This window comes from Myotis yumanensis, unplaced genomic scaffold (assembly GCF_028538775.1).
Source record: "Myotis yumanensis isolate MYYU_CA2020_CCGP unplaced genomic scaffold, mMyoYum1.0.hap1 SCAF_15, whole genome shotgun sequence".
Classification (NCBI taxonomy): domain Eukaryota; kingdom Metazoa; phylum Chordata; class Mammalia; order Chiroptera; family Vespertilionidae; genus Myotis; species Myotis yumanensis.
The window spans coordinates 26,798,974-26,816,002 of NW_027223766.1; the positions used below are offsets into that span (position 1 = coordinate 26,798,974).

The window sequence follows — 17,029 nt, forward strand, 5'->3', positions numbered from 1 at the left end:
GACTTATATTTTTGATATTTATTTTATATATTTAAATGCCTTTTAACAAAGAAAAACCAACCAAAAAAATGAGTTCGCGTATCACCTCTGACACGCGTGTGGATTAAACCCACATATAAACGGCTCTAGGGCTATGGGGGGGGGGGGGGGGCGTATTTGTTTCCAGGGTCTACCACGGGTTTCACTGCTTTTAGAAAACGACAACGTTGCATTCCGCAAACCCACCTCGGTTCAGAGCTCCGTGGGCCTCCGCAGGTTCCGCAGGTTCGGGCTGCGCGGGAGGCCGGCTCAGGTAAAGCTTCCCTCTGCGTGGAGGCGGGTCCGCGATGAGCGCGCGCCAAAAGCCCGCCTCGCAGCCCGGGGCGGCCCGGCGGGAAACGCTGACGCCGGGTTGGCGCCCTGCCCCGCCGACGGCGCCCGGGCCCGCCCCTCCGCATCGACCCGCTGTCGATTGGTAGCGCCTGGTCGGAGCGCGCGGGGCTCGATTGGCGCTGCCTGCGGGGGAGGAGCCGCCGCCGCTGCCGCCGCCGCCGCCGCCGCCGCCGGCCGGGGTCTGGAAGAGGAAGGGCCTAGGCCGGGCCTGCCGCGTTGGGCTCGCGGAGCGTCCGAGCTCCAGTCCCGCCGAGATCTCCACCCCAGTGCCGCCCGCTCCCGGTCCCAAACGGGCCGGGCACGGGGAAGACCTGCCCGAGCCATGGAGGACGAGGTGGTCCGCATTGCCAAGAAGATGGACAAGATGGTGCAGAAGAAGAACGCGGTGAGCGCGGCGGGCGGCGCGGGCGGGAGGGAGGCCGAGCGGCGAGCGGAGGCCGCGGGGACGGGACGCGGGGGATCCCCGACCGGCCCGAGGAGGATCCCGGGCCCCGACGGCAGCCCTCCCGGCGTGGGAAGCCGGCGTGCACGGCGCCCGCGTCCGGGAGCAGCGTCCGTGGGGGAGCTCCCGCGGCCCCGCGGCTGCGGGCTTTGGGGACCGGTTCTTGCTACTTGCAAGCCCCTCGTTGCTACTACCGCGTATGGAAACCTCATCGAGGCAGTCTCTCCTTTTGTTTTACATTTTCATGGTAGTAAATCCTCACGGAGATGGCGTAAGACTTGAACGGTAGAGCCAGCCCTCACTGTTGAAAAGAATTCATTCTCTTTTCCGTGATGGTTGGCCAACAGCTAGAACAAACACCCCGTAGAGGTCCGTGATCCGCTTTAGAAACATCAGGCTGATAGAGTGTAAAATCCCGGGATCTTTATTTTTGAGGAAGGATGGACGCGAACTTCAGGATCTCGACTGCATGCATGCTCCTTTCGCGATGACAAAGGCCGAGCGTGCCGGTGGACTGGTCCAGTGGCCAAACGTTTTTTAAAAAGTGGGTCTTGCCGGGCGGTGGTGTGTGCAGACGAGCTGGGATTGAAGCACGCGCATTAGCTGGGCTGCACTGGTAGATGGATTTGGACAAATGTCATTGCTGGGTTAACTAAGTGGTTCACGGTTAAAACCCGGGGCACTATCTTATTTGTTATTGATCATGTGTTTTTGCGAACATGTTCTCTTGTGGTTCGTTTGAGGCCTGCCGTCCAGTTTTCTGCATTTTTGTCTACCTGTCTGCAGCGTCCTCTGTTTTCTTACTAAACTTCCACAGTTGCGGTTCCACCGGGCTCGGCGCATTTGCTGGATCAGCATGTCTGAAATAACTTACTCCCATCGGTGAGATAAATTCCATGTCACACTGACGCGAAGTAGAAAAGGGATGCTGATTTGTACAGCCCTGTAGAGTTACCAACCAGATGTGCAAAGTGTATCTTTTTTTTTACAGAATAAGAAACTGAGTCAGAGCTGAGTAGCTGTGCAGTTTGGATGTAGCCAGGATCCCGGCTTCCTACTGGACAGCGTGCCAGAGCAGGAAGTAGTGTTTACACCTGAATGCATAAGACTTCGTAGTCTGTTCCTCTTTTCCTTTAACAGGTGCATCACCCAGTATTTAATTTTGTACTCTGTTAATCTGTATTTGCAGTTTGGCCTTTTAAAGTATTTCCTGTTTGTTTTCTGTGCTAGACAGGACTTCTGCTATGTATGTTTCCTGTTGATTTCCCTTTCATTCCCTGCTGCAAGTTGTGAGTTCTGGTTATTCCATAGGCTGAACATTTCTGGAAAATTTTTCTCTTTTCCTGGAGTTCCTCAGACTCCCAAGGTAGAAGGTCCCAGGGAAAAAGGCAGTTTGTTGGGTATTTTTTTTTCTCTCTAACTCAGGCAATAATATATAACCTTTTATCATCTAACACATTTTTTTTTTGGAGGCATCGCTGGGATACGCACCCTAAACGAATTATTTTTTATTGATTGATTTTAGAGAGAGAGAAAGAGAGACAGAAGAAGTGGGGGAAGAGAGAAACAGAGAGACAGAGACATCGACCCCTTTGTTCCACCTACCCATTCATTCATTTATTGATTCCTGTGTGTGTGTGTGTGTGTGTGTGTGTGTGTGTGTGTGTGTATCCCGAACCGAAGCCTTTGCATATTGGAAGGACACTCTAATCAACTGAGCTACTCGGCCAGGGCTCAATAGTTTTACCTGCAGTTCTCAAGTTATAAATGCATTTTGAGATCTTTATTAATGGATCTGAAAGAAAATGAGGATGCACTCTACAGATAATCCTCAAATCTCATTTTTCTAATAGTTCAAAACTTTAACAGTATGAAAACTTGCCCCCCAACAGAAGGCAAAATTGACTAGCTCTTTTATATTTTGTCTTCTCCCTTTTTTATATTTTACAGAAATTCAACTAGGCAAATAAAATAAAGAAAAAGGGATATAGTCAGACTGACTACCACCCACCCTCCCAAAGCAAGTGTTCAATAATTTAACAAGTTGTTCTGGGGTTGTTGGATTATGGTTGTTTCTTTTCTTGTGGTTTCCAGCTTTTCTCTGTGAGCTATTTTTATATTATGAAAAAGTAAGTTTTGCTTGAAAAATAGTAGTGTAATCATTGATCCTGCCTGCAACCTTGGGAATGTTATTTGTCCTTTTTAGGCTGGAATCAAACCCAGGATCCCTCAGTCGCAGGCTGATGCTCTATCCACTGAGCCAAAACAGTCAGGGCTGGATATTGTTTTAATAAAACTATAGATGTTACACTTCCGTAATAATAAAAACAGCTACCATTTATTGAGCTATTACTCTGAGCCAGGCATTCTACTAAGTACTTACCTACTATATCTCATTTATTCCTCAGACAGTTTTGCAAAATGAGGATTATCCCCATTTTAAAAATGAGGAAACTAGCCCTGGCTGGGTAGGCCAGTAGGTTAGGCATTGTCCTGATATGCCATGGTTGCAGGTTCGATCCCTAGTCAGGGCACATACAAGAACCAACCAATGAAGGCATAAATAAGTGGAACAACAAATTGATTTCCTCTATCTCCCTTCCTCTCTCTCTCAAATCAATCAATAAAAATTTTTAAAAGACTGCTAACTAAAAAATAAAAGAAAAATGGGAAAACTAAATAGAGAGTTAAGATAGTGGCCAAATGAAGATGTGAATTGAAATCTGTTTTGCTCCAACGCCAGAACTACACTGTTTAGCTTTTCAGTGCCTCTCTAGTAGACTCTTGCATCTCTCTTTGAACTTGGCATGGTGTCACAAAGGTTGTTGCTACCTGTCCAATGCCAACAGAATTCCCAATGTGTGGTGCTGTGAAGGGAGAAACTTTATTCAAGTGAAGCTGCTCCAGTGAAACAGCTCAGTTGACACAGTTTGAAAACCCAGGAAATGCAGTCTTCAGTAGAACCTGAAAATGCCCTTCTGGAGACAAAGGGGAAGCTGTCTTATATAGAGAAAAATGCCTGCTCCCTGTTCCTGATTGGTCTAATTTCATGCAAATGAAGACTCCCAAGTTCTCCCTGTTCTTTTTATTTATTCATTTATTTAAAATATATTTTATTGATTTTTTACAGAGAGGAAGGGAGAGGGATAGAGAGTTAGATACATCGAAGAGAGAGCAACATGGATTAGCTGCCTCCTGCACACCTCCTACTGGGCATGTGCCCGCAACCAAGGTACATGCCCTTGACCGGAATCAAACCTGGGACTCTTCAGTCCACAGGCCGAAGCTCTATCCACTGAGCCAAACTGGTCAGGGCAGTTCTCCCTCTTCTTACTGGTAATTCTGGAGCTGCTCTGATTGGTTCGTAAATATGCACATGAGGATATAGCTGCCAGCTTTTGATTGGATGGGGAAGGTCTCAGTCCATAAGTTAAAATACAACAGCAGTAGTTTATAAGGGTCTGCTCAAATGGCAGGTACACAATGCAGGAGGTTTGGCAGGTCAGTCTATGGCTTTTCCCTGAGGTATAGCGAGTGTGAGAAGTCTCTAAACAATGGCTGTTAGACTCTTTATGAATTTGGGCCCAGTTAACCACAGGACTCCTCTGGACAGTATTTTCTTTCTTGAGGTTGACAGTGGGTATAATTAAGTGAATATAAGACCGAGAAGTAAGGGTATTTACTCTTCTGGGGCAGACAGGTTTCTCTAATATGGCACTACATTGTAGAAGAAGTCAGGTAAGAACTTAGAATTTTCAAGTTCATGGAGAGATTTTGAGTTGTGTTGAGGTTAATTTTAAAATTTAGGCTCAGGGAAGAGTGGAATTAAATTGCAGGGAGAGAAATTGAAATTAGATAGAATTTCATAGGAGCTGAGATTCCTGAAATGTGTAGGTTTCTAAGTCTTAACTTACACGGTTGAAAAAAGCATCTTTGGTTTCCATATTAGGGTTAGAGTGATTAGCATAAATCAAAATTTAGAATGACTACACAATTTTTATAACAGTTTTATTGAGATATAAAGTAAAATTCACCCTTTTCAAGTGTACAATTCAATGGATTTTAGTATATTCACAGGTTTGTACAATTATCACCACTGTCTAATTTTGGAACATTTTCATGGCTCCAGTAAAGAAACCAGTACCCATAAAGTAACCCATGAAGAAGTCATCATATCTCCCCACCCTCCCAGCCACTAACCTACTTCTATCTCTTTGGATACCTGTTCTGGCATTTCATATAAATGAAACCATACAATATGTGGTCTGTGACTGGATTTCTTCATTTAGTGTTTTCAAGGTTTATTCATGTTAATAGTATATATCAGTACTTCATTCCTTTGCATTGCTGAATAGTACTCCAGTGTACTGGTGGGTTTATCATATTTTAGGCTCTTTCCATTTTGACTATTATGAATAATGCTGCTAAGAACGTTCTTGTACAAGTTTTTGTGTGGACATAAGTTTTCATTTTTGTTCCGTATGTACCCAGAAGTAGAATTGTTGGGTCATATAACTATGGATAACCTTTTGAGAAACTGCTAGACTATTTTCCATAATTGCTGTACCATTTTACGTCCTTACCAGCAGTGTATTGAGGGTTCCAATTTCACCACATCTTCAATACATGTTATTAGCTGTCTTTTTTATTATAATCATTGTAGTGACTGTAAAGTAGTATCTCACTGTGGTTTTGATTTGCATTTCTCTGATCACTAATGATGATGAACATTTTCCATTGTTTGTTGGCTATATCTTTGGAGAAATGTCTGCTCAAATCCTTTGCCTATTTTTTAATTGTGTATTTATATTATTGAGTTGTAAGAATTCTTTATATTCGGAATACTAGACCCTTATCAGAGATGGAATTGTTCTGTGGGTTGTTTTTTCACTGTCTTGATAGTATCTTTTGAGATAAACTTTTAATTTTGAAGGCAAATTTATATATTTTTTCTTTTGTCATTTGCGCTTTCAGTGTGGAGTAATTACAAATTTAAGATCACATAGTAAAATAAAAATTCCTGTTTATAGTGATATTGTTGAGCAGTAACTCAAATATTTATAAATGTGTTCCTTTTTTAAAAATATGTTTTTATTGATTTCAAAGAGAAGAAGGTAGAAGGGGAGAGAGATGGAAACATCAATGATGAGAGAATCATTGATCAGCTGCTTGCTGCTGCACATCCCCTACTGGGCATGTGCCCTGACTGGGCATGTGCCCTGACTGGGAATTGAACTGTGACCTACTGGTTCATGGGTCAGTGCTCAACCACCCAGCCACACTAGCCAGGCTATAATTGTGTTTCCTTAAAAAAAAAAAGAACGTTAATTTTTAAAATTTTGAAATCTCATAATTCTTACTAAGAAGTGTTTGAGTTGATTGAGCTTCAGTAATACTTTTTAAAATGCTGGCTTATGGTTCTTTGAGAATTATTATTATGGTAGAAATAGATAATTCTTGTTATATTTTTGTACTCCGTATCATCCATCTCCTGTGTGTCAGGCACTCTATTTTGATACTTCATATGTGTTTGTTACCTCATATGACCATTTTAACTATTTGATGTCATTGTATTGTCTCACCTACGTATAAGAAACTGAAGCTTAAAAAGGACAAATAACATTCCCAAGATCTTATAATTAGGAAATGATATTATGTGGATTTGAATCTAGACCTGTCTTTTATATAGCCCATGTTCTTAACTGTATATTCTATTTTGCTCCCTTAACATCTCCGGAAAAGGATGTTTGTATCCTATGTAGTCTTGTATATACTGGATGCTCAGTACAAGTTTGAATACCATTATTTTGTAAAAGTACTTACTTCCATTGACAAGTAGGAGTACTAATGATGTAATAAAGTAGTGTAAGAGCGGCTGTTTATTTTTCAGCCAGTACTATGAACTTAATCTGACTCTGGAAGTTAAGGGAGAATCTTTCTTTCTCTTGCATCATTATCTCTAGGAGATGCTGCAATCTAATAGACCTGACCTTTAGAGGCAGGTGATGATTAAGAAAAGCTAGGCTATGCTATTCACCTCTAGTTATTCACCTGTGGACCTGTGGAATGGGAAAGAGCAGTGGTATAAAGGTCAGGAGACAGTAGTTCTTGTCCTTTTGTATTACCCATCAGTATGACCTTGGGCAAGTCACTTTCTTTTTCTGAGTTGTTTCTTTGTCTAATTGAGGGTTTGAAGAAGATGCTCAAAGATTTCTGTTTTAAAATTTCCTAAAGTCAAGAAGGGTTTCTGTCTTGCTCACAGTTTTATCTTCCAACACAGAGCAGAACTTGAGTATTTGTTAAGAGGCAATAGAGTGTAATTTGACAGAACTACATAGATCTCACTTTTTCTAGTTAGTAATCATGTGACCTTGTGCAGACTTCTTAATTTATCTGGACTTTAATTTCATCATCTGTAAAAAGGGGATAATAAAAGTACTGTAGGGTTTATTGTGAAGATGAAATAATATATGCAAAATATTTAACACAATACTTGGCACATACTAACACAAATTTTTGTCACTGAATTAATATATGGTAATCTGTTCTTTGTCTTTTTATTTCATTTTGATCATAGTTGTTTATTTCTTAAAGAAGCTTAATTGAAATATTCATCTTATTTTGTTAGAATACAGTGTAGTTATGATAAAGGTCATAGTTTTATCCCACGAGTATTATTTAGCTTTTTCTTCCTCCCATAGTCTGTATCTCTAACACCATTGTCACCAAAGAGATCTGAGTGAAAAGAGAGAGTGTGATGAAATTAATGCAAAGCTATTGCTTCTACTTGGAAAACAACTTAAACCTTCTGCCACATTGCTGATGTATTGGAAGAATCACCTTTGTATGTGACAGACAGCATTATGGAAGCCTAAGGAGGGAGATCGTGGTTTTTAAGGGATTCCCAGAAATGTGATTTTTAAAAATCTTTTTTCCTAATTCATCCTTAATCAGAAATGGATCAGAAAGTCCATGGAGACATGGGTAGAAGAAAAATGCCCATGGTATATATAGGATACAGGTCCACAATCTCTTAAAACCTTTAGAGTCTGATATATTTGAGAATTCCACATTTTTTCAGATTTGATAAAAGCTAATTTTGTACATGTATTATAACATAATATCCTCATTAAGGTCTGGGCAGTTTCCAGTAATCAGACATTATCATTTCTATAATGAAATGCAGTTTATGTGGGATAAGTAGAACATAAATAGCTTTATATCTGTTGATACTACATGTTGCTGTCAAATGAGTTTATTGAAAACCTAGTAGATATTTTTTGGTTTTCAGAGCTTTTTGATTCTGGGATTTGTAGATATGAAATTGAAGATATTCACTCACAAGAATGCCATGCCTATAGAAAAAAATGTTTGGTAAATGTAAAGTCAATGTTAGCTTTTTAAAATATATATTTTTTTATTGATTTCAGGGAGGAAGGGAGAGGGAGAGAGAGATAGAAACATCAATGATGAGAGAGAATCTTTGATCAGCTGCCTCCTGCACGCCCCTTACTGGGAATTGAGCCCACAACCCGGGCATGTGCCCTTGACCGGAATCCAATCCAAATCACCCGCAGGCCAATGCTCTATCCACTGAACCAAACCGGCTAGGGCGAAAGTCAATGTTAGCTTTCTTTAACAACTATAATGTTCCTCTTATTTTAGTTGCCTCTAAATAAATAAAAAAATATATATATGTATATATTTATCATTTTAAAGTCAGAAGTGAATCATCAAAATCCTTTATAATAACCTATATCATAGTTTCTATTAAACTTAAGTTTTTACTTGTGAAGTACTGGGTTAAATTAAAATGATGTTATCTGTTTGTTGCTAGAAGAAAAGTTAATACTGTTTTATTCTCCACAGCCATATCCAATATCTGTCAACTTTAAATGGAAAAATTATGTAACTGGAAGCCTTTACTAGATTTTATATTTAAGAAATAATAATGATGCCATGAGATTCCATGCTTGTTTCTTCCTGTGGGGTGCATAATGAGGGACATGCTCTGCGGCTTTCTGTTTTCCTGGGGTATCGGTATTTCATTGATCCACAGGGTACCTAGTTTTCATAGTTGAACATTTCAGAAAGCAAAATGAGTAACATGTATCTTTGGCCAGATGGATGTTAGGATATTCTTTCACAGGCAGAACATCAAACACAGCATCAACATTTGCATAATAAGTGTCATCATGGGCTTGGAATAAAATCTAAGAGACATTAGTGAAGTGCTCTTTGAACTTCAAGGAACCAAATGGTTAAAAAACAGGGGGCGGGTGGGGGGCAGCGCGTGAAAAACAGCTAGCTCTACACAGTACAAAGCCAACTAAGAGCTTTTGATTCTTTTATGGATTCTTTTATGAAATGCTGCCTTACTGGTATTTTTGATACAACTTTTTGTGGGATAAAAACATTAATCTGATCACCAATAGAGCAGAATTCCTTCTCCATGCCCTGCCCTATCCTCCCCTCCCTTCTCCCACCCTCACTGGTGTGGATGCTTGTTTTTTTGTTGTTGTTTTTTTTTAAAATATATTTTATTGATTTTTTACAGAGAGGAAGGGAGAGAGATAGAGAGTTAGAAACATCGATCAGCCGCCTCCTGCACATCTCCTACTGGGGATGTGCCCGCAACCCAGGTACATGCCCTTGACCGGAATCGAACCTGGGACCTTTGAGTTCGCAGGGCGACGCTCTATCCACTGAGCCAAACCGGTTTCGGCGATGCTTGTTTTTTTTTTTTTTTTCTTTTTATTAAATCTTTATTGTTCAGATTATTACATTTGTTCCTCTTTTTTTCCCCCCATAACTCCCCTCCTTCCAGCTCCCACCCCACCCTCCACCCTCACTCCCCAAACACTGTCCTCATCCATAGGTGCACGATTTTTGTCCAGTCTCTTCCTGCATCTCCCACACCCCTTTTCCCCCCAAGAATAGTCAGTCCATTCCCTTTCTATGTCCCTGATTCTATTATAATCACCACTTCATTCTGTACATCAGGTTATTTATTCACTTGATTCTTAGATTCACTTGTTGATAGATGCATATTTGTTGTTCGTAATTTGTATCTTTACCTTTTTCTTCTTCTTCCTCTTCTTAAAGGATACTTTTCAGCGTTTCATATAATACTGGTTTAGTGGTGATGAACTCCTTTAGCTTTTCCTTATCTGTGAAGCTCTTTATCTGATCTTCAATTCTGAATGATAGCTTTGCTGGATAAAGTAATCTTGGTTGTAGGTTCTTGGTATTCATCACTTTGAATATTTCTTGCCACTCCCTTCTGGCCTGCAAAGTTTCTGTTGAGAAATCAGCTGACAGTCGTATGGGTACTCCCTTGTAGGTAACTGAGTTTCTTTCTCTTGCTGCTTTTAAGATTCTCTCTTTGTCTTTTGCTCTTGGCATTTTAATGATGATGTGTCTTGGTGTGGTCCTCTTTGGATTCCTTTTGTTTGGGGCTCTCTGTGCTTCCTGGACCTGTAAGTCTATTTCTTTCACCAGGTGGGGGAAGTTTTCTGTCATTATTTCTTCAAATAGGTTTTCAATATCTTGCTCTCTCTCATCTTCTGGTACCCCTATAATTCTGATGTTGGTGTGTTTGAAGCTGTCCCAGAGGCTACTTACACTATCCTCGTATTTTCGGGTTCTTTTTTCATTTTGCTTTTCCGGTTGGGTGTTTCTCGGTTCTTCACATTTCAAATCTTTGACTTGATTCTTGCGCTCCTCTGGTCTGCTGTTGGAGTCTGTATAATATTCTTTATTTCAGCCAGTGTATGCTTACTTTCTAGTTGGTCCTTTATCACACCCATCGAGGGGCTCATTAGATTTCCTGTACATCTCATCAAGTTTATTGACAGACTCTAGAAGCCTCTTGAGAGACCTCAAAAGTGTGGTTCTGAACTCAATATCCTCCCTTGATAGTTTTGTCCTGTTTCTTTGTCTCCGCATTTTTTATGCTTTCTTGGTGCACCCCCTAGTGGTCTTTGTGCACAGTCTTGTTGTAGTTAAGCCTTGATTGTTGTAGTTAGTACTAGAGGGATTTTACCTCCAGGCCAACTGGCTGTGAGAGTCAGCTGTGTTTGCAGTGCTCCAGAGAACTTCTGTCCTCTAGGGAGGTGCTAATCTAGCCTTTGCCTGAGGCTATCCGGCAAATGGCTCTGTGCAGGGCTTGGGCAGGGCGGGTCCCACGGGATCAACAGGGCGGAGGAGGGAGCAGTTATGGCTGCTCTCAGTCCGTCCCCAGGGGCTCTGCCTCTCTGTCCCAGCAACCACTACAAACCTCGGAGGGACCGAAGCCAGACAGTCCCGCTTCTCCCGTTTGAGTCTGGGTCCCTAGAGACTCGCCCGGATCTGGAGCTCAGAGTCTGAGGCTCCCTCCGGATTGAAACACACAACCGCGCCCTCAGCCACCAGCCCGTGCTGCGTGCACTCCGCACCTTAGTATTTTACTTCAGCACTGCGCCTCCTCTGATTCTCGGTTCCTCCTACTTGTAGAACTTCCACTCAGCCAGCCTTCCTGTGGTTCTGGATGATGTCTGTTCCGTCTTTTAGTTGTATTTTTGAAGTGGTTGTTCGAGGCAGCAAACTCCGGCGTTAACCTATGCCGCCATCTTGGTTTCTCCGATGCTTGTTTTTTAAAGTCATGTTAATAAAAACATAAAAGCAAAAAATATATTTTAAAATCTGAGTCATAAAGTGATTCATAAGCATTGGACTCTGAATGCAAAGTAGTTTTAGAAGCACCTAAGGCAATTTGTTTTGCTTATGTGTTTCTCTTTATGTGAAAGGCTAATATAAAAATTCCAAGTCTAAAAGAATTCTTTCAATAAACAAAAGTAAAAAGAAGTGGTAAGAAAACACTGTCATAGTTAATGGTTTTTTTTCTTTATTAGTATACCAGAGGCCTGAGGCATGAAATTCGTGTAAGAGTAGACCTTTTTTCCCCTAGCTACTGGCACCCAGGACCTGGGCTTCCCTCACAGCCCCAGCTTCGTCCGGAAGGACATCTGGTCCAATTAGCATATTATGCTTTTGTTATTATAGATAGAATATTGATGTATCCACATATTATGCATTAAGTGAATATTATACTGAATACAGTATGATTAACTGAATGTATTAGATTAGATGAAATATGGTAGATTAAATATATCAAGTTAGAATATTTAGCCATAAGCTGTAAGTTGTGCTCTTGCTTCTCATCTAATTTTATTCCTCTCTTTTTTTTTTTACTGCATTTATTGGGGTGACATTGGCAAATACGATTCCTCTTTTAGCTTTCGGTGTTTTGGCAATATTCTTGTCACAGACCAGTGAGATACAGAGACATCATGAAAATTCTAGTAAAGATGCCCTTTCCCACTCCCTGTGTGTGAGTGAATGCTAAAGGTGCTAAACATCTTCTAACCCCCATTCCCACTTTCTCAGGCTTGGCTCCTTTATCAGGCAAGTGCCCTACATGGACATTTGGGGATGTGTTATAGCACCACAGTAAGAGATATATTTTACGTTTCTACTTGGTACGCATATAAATAAATAGTATTAAAAAAATAAACTTTATTTTTTTACATCTGCATAGTATTCCATTGTGTAAATGTACCACAGCTTTTTATCCACTCATTTACTGCTGGGCACTTGGGCTGTTTCCAGATATTAGCTATTGTAAATAGTGCTGCTATGAATATAGGGGTGCATATGTCCTTTCTGGTTGGTTTTTTAAGCTTCTAAGGCTATATTCCTAAAAGTGGGATCACTGGGTCAAATGGCAGTTCCATATTTAATTTTTGAGGAAACTCCCCTCTGATATCCATAGTGGCTGTACCAGTCTGCATTCCCATCAGCAGTGTACTAGGGTTCCTTTTTCTTCACATCCTCACCAGCACTTGTTTGTTGATTTAATGATGGCTGCCATTCAATAGTGAGGTGGTATCTAATTATTGTTTTAATTTGTGTCTCTCTGATGATTAGTGATGTTGAGGCATCTCTTACCCTTTGAAACAGCATGGAGGGACTTAGAAATAAGTCAGTCAGAGAAAGACAAGTATCACATGATCTCACTTATATGTGGAATCTAATGAATAAAATAAAAATGTCCTATTTGTCAGTATAGGACAATAGACATGGAAGAACGAAACAGGCTGATTGATGGATCTCAGAGGGAAGGAGTTCGGGGTGAGGCGGGAAGAGATTAATCAAATAACTCATATGCATATATAAATAACCCATGGACATAGACAATAGTGGGGTGAAGGCCTGGGGAGGGCGTGAGAGTGGGGAGGGGGAGGTCAATGGTGGGAAAAAGGGACAACTGTAATAGTTTAAACAATAAAGATAAACTTAGCAAAGAAAATAAACTTTCACAAAACAATATTTAACAAGTACTGGTCGTAACTCAGTAAATGGATTTTGTGATCCTTTACTGAGTTTCAGCCCATATTTGGAAAACTCTCCTTTTCTCTTCCTATTATACACATATGTGTACCCACATATAGATATGTATGTGTGTGTGTTTACCTTTCTCATATGAATAACTGAGCTATAATGAGTTGTGGATAGTAAACCATAAATTTAAATTTCTAGTTCTTGCTTTACTATCTGGGAAATTCAATATGAAATCATTTTACTTTATAGGCTGGAGCATTGGATTTGCTGAAGGAGCTTAAGAATATTCCCATGACCCTGGAATTATTACAGGTATGTACTGCTACGTGTCATAAGTTTTTAATAGGTAATGGTCATAAATTACTCAAATGTCTTCAATATCAAATTTTTTGTCATTGCCTTGCAGTCCACAAGAATTGGAATGTCAGTAAATGCTATTCGCAAGCAGAGTACAGATGAAGAAGTTACATCTTTAGCAAAGTCTCTCATCAAGTCTTGGAAAAAGTTATTAGGTATAATTGATCTTCCCTTATGTATATTTATGATGTTCTGGTTTATTTAAACATTTGAATTTACTAGTAGTTTTCTTGTCTTTCAATATTTATAACTAGATTGCCTCTTTAACTAAGAAGACAATTTCCCCCCAAAGAGAAGGTTGCCATACTTTAAAAAATTTTTGTCATATTTGTTTTGTCATAGTCTCTTTTTCTCTATATGTACTCACACACAAATTATTTTTTCTGAACCTTTGGCGAATATGTTGCATCTATCATGCTTTACCCTTTAATACTTACATGTCTTTTTCCTTGTAACAAGTTTATTTTCTTATGTAATCATAATACAGGAAATTCAGGAAGTGTAACATGAGAATAGTACTTTAATCTTCAGGGAATATTCTATTTTTGTCAGTTGTCCTAGTGTCTTTTATATCTTTTATGACATTGACATGAAAAATACAAGCATGCTATACCCTTTGCTTTAATGCATGTTACTTATTTGGGGTTTAGCTGCGATTTTCTCATGATTAGATCAGACTGTGCATCCATAGTTACAATGCTACATAAGTGGGTTGTATCCTTCTTGGGGTTTGAGACCCAGAGGCATTGATGATGTAAATTTTGATTACCCAGTCAAGGTGTACACTGTATCATTTATTATTTTTCCTCTTGCATATAATAGGCATTCTGTGGGAGATACTTTAAGATCTTGCTCCTCATCAGACCTCCCTACCTTTCTCCCCAAACCGTTTTTTATAGTGACAGTTGCAAAATAGTGATTTTCTCTGCCACTTCCTTAATATCTATATATCATCATTCTGCTGTAAGAAAGAACCTTCTTTTTATACCTCCCAGTTATTTATCTACTAGAGATCCGGTGCACGGATTCATGCACCTGTTGGGTCCCTCGACCTGGCCTGCGCCCTCTCACAATCCTCCCAGGAGGATGGCCAGCTGGGGAGGGACCGCAGAAGGGCTCCAGGGCATGTCTGGCCAGTCTTGCCCAGTCCCGATCAGTTGGACCCCAGCAGCAAGTTAACCTACCAGTCTGAACGTCTGCCCCCAGGTGGTCAGTGCACATCATAGCCACTGGTGGAACCGTCGAACAATAGTCACATGAACGGTCGGACACTTAGCATATTATGCTTTTATTATATAGGATTCTTGGTGTGGACACATGATTCCTTTTCTATATTATGGACATACAATGGATTATAATCCATTCATATTGGTATTTACATTGTCCCAAATTTGACCAGTGGGCAGTTCTTTAAATTGGCTCCTTTGTCCCTTTGACAAGCCCCCTTCAATTTTTTTTTTTACTCTCACATTTTGGTATCACAAAATGTATTGGTCTCGTCCATCTTCCTTGTCCTAGCCCTGGAATTAGTCATTTCTCTAATCAGTTATTGGCTTTATATGGAAGAGAAAATAGAAAAACTGAACCTTTTAAAATGTCAAGGGCCACAGTAGTAATAACAAAAAACATTATAAGAACGTGGTAACTAGAAACTAAAAATTGTTAAGCCTATAATATTAATTGTCTGGTCTTAGGATAACAAAATGTAATATAAGATTCTGTGAATATATTAGTGCTTTTTGGCTTTTGCTGCTGCTTATTATAATTATTAAATTCTCATTTTTACTCTATATTTCCTTTTATTAAATTTTCATTTATATTTTATATCCTTTTTTTTAAAAAAGTGTTTAGATTAAACAGTACATTAGACATGTATTGTGTATAAGAAAGGTTAAAACAGGGGGCCTGGAATGAATTAATCAATTTACATTATTTTTAATGGGAAATAATGGTTCGATTTTGAACAACCTTTCGGAATGAATTAAGTTCCAGGACTGAGGTTCCATTGTATCTATATTGTATTTTTAATGAAAACAATTTTTGTATTTTTTAAATCGTAACTCATTTTTATTGGTTATCCAATTAATCAATCCATTGTGTGACTATACAACAATTTAATCCCTTGCCTATTAGATTTGTTGTTTTTAACTTCATGGCTATTATAAATAATGTCTTGATGAATATCTTTCTGACTAAAGCTTTTTCTTTAGGATGTTATTAAATTTCTAGAAGGTTTACTGCTGCTGCTACTAGGTAGCACAGTTTTGAATGCTTAAAGATGTGCCAAGTGTTGATCTTTATTAGTGCATTTAATCCTCCCAACAATCGAGTGTGCTAGGTGCTGTTATAATTCTCATTTTGTGATGAGGAAATTGAGGCACTGAGAGATTGAGCACTTTATGCACAGTTGGACTGGGTCCAGTAGGCAGATCTGTTCACAGAAAGTCTGAGTCCAGAGCTGGAGCACTTCCCTGCGGCTGTGCTGCATTACCCACAGCACTATTCAGATAATGGGCATGTTTTTAAGGCTGCTCACACTTCTTATCGCTCTGCTTTCTGATTTATACTGTGCTCATTTATACTGTGCTGGAGCAGTTTGCACGATCTGTTTTATTGCTCTTCTGAGAGCTTTGGATCCTTGGTAGATAGTATTGCATTGTTATATCACCTTTCAAATGCTTTCTACCCTATTATTAATTTTTTTTTAATCCTCACCTGAGGATATTTTTTCCCATTGATTTTTTTTTTTTTGAGAGAGAGATTGGGAGGGAGCAGAGAAGAAGGAGAAAGAGAGAGAGAAACATCCATGTGAAAGAGACACATTGATCGGCTGCTTCCCGCATGTGCCCCAACTGGCCAGGAGTTAATCCTGCAACCCAGGTATGTGCTCTTGACCGGAAATCGCTGACCAGTGCTCTAACCATTGAGCATACCCGCCAGGGCTCTAACCTTTTACTTTTGACATATTTCTTAATCTTTGCTGTATTCTTTAATGTCATTATTGATCTTTGTTTTCTTCTTCATAACACTAGGGCATCTTTATGTTTGGGGCTTTTCTAGGTGAATTTTAGAGAATAACGGGGCAGTAAAACGAATATGTGAAAACTAAAGCATACACTTAGCATAGGGTATATGAATTATACTTCAGGTTTGGTAACCCTAACCTTTACGAGATAAATTGTAGAATTGAGATTTGGACCAAATTCTTTCAGTTACTCATCCAGAATAGCTATTAGAATCATCCGAGGAACTTTAAAATTTTGATGCTCATGCCTCACTGCCAGAGATTTGGGTTGAATGGCTTGGGATGGGAGGATGATGAGGATATGCTTAAAGGTTGCCTCGGTGGTGCTAATATACCGTCGAATGTATGTTCTTCTGTATTCTCTACAGAGATGTGGAGAATTGAATTATTTGTATATCTCTTATTACTTAGGTAGAGATAAAAAATTACTCAGTAGATCCAAACATTTTCTG

General features: G+C 39.8%; 1 protein-coding gene across 3 annotated transcripts in view; it reads left to right on the forward strand.

Moving 5' to 3' along the window:
* The first annotated feature begins 522 nt into the window (after nt 1–522).
* Nucleotides 523–17,029, forward strand: part of TCEA1 (transcription elongation factor A1) — a 34,758-nt gene continuing 18,251 nt past the window's right edge. The window contains exons 1-3 of one of the 3 annotated variants that reach the window (XM_070392340.1): nt 523–757; nt 13,445–13,507; nt 13,602–13,707. In XM_070392340.1, coding sequence (XP_070248441.1) covers nt 695–757; nt 13,445–13,507; nt 13,602–13,707 — 232 coding nt within the window. In that variant the 5' untranslated portion in view covers nt 523–694. Of the gene's footprint in view, nt 758–1,856; nt 1,955–13,444; nt 13,508–13,601; nt 13,708–17,029 lie in introns of those variants that run through there. The other 2 variants (XM_070392339.1, XM_070392341.1) reach the window with 2 other exon arrangements.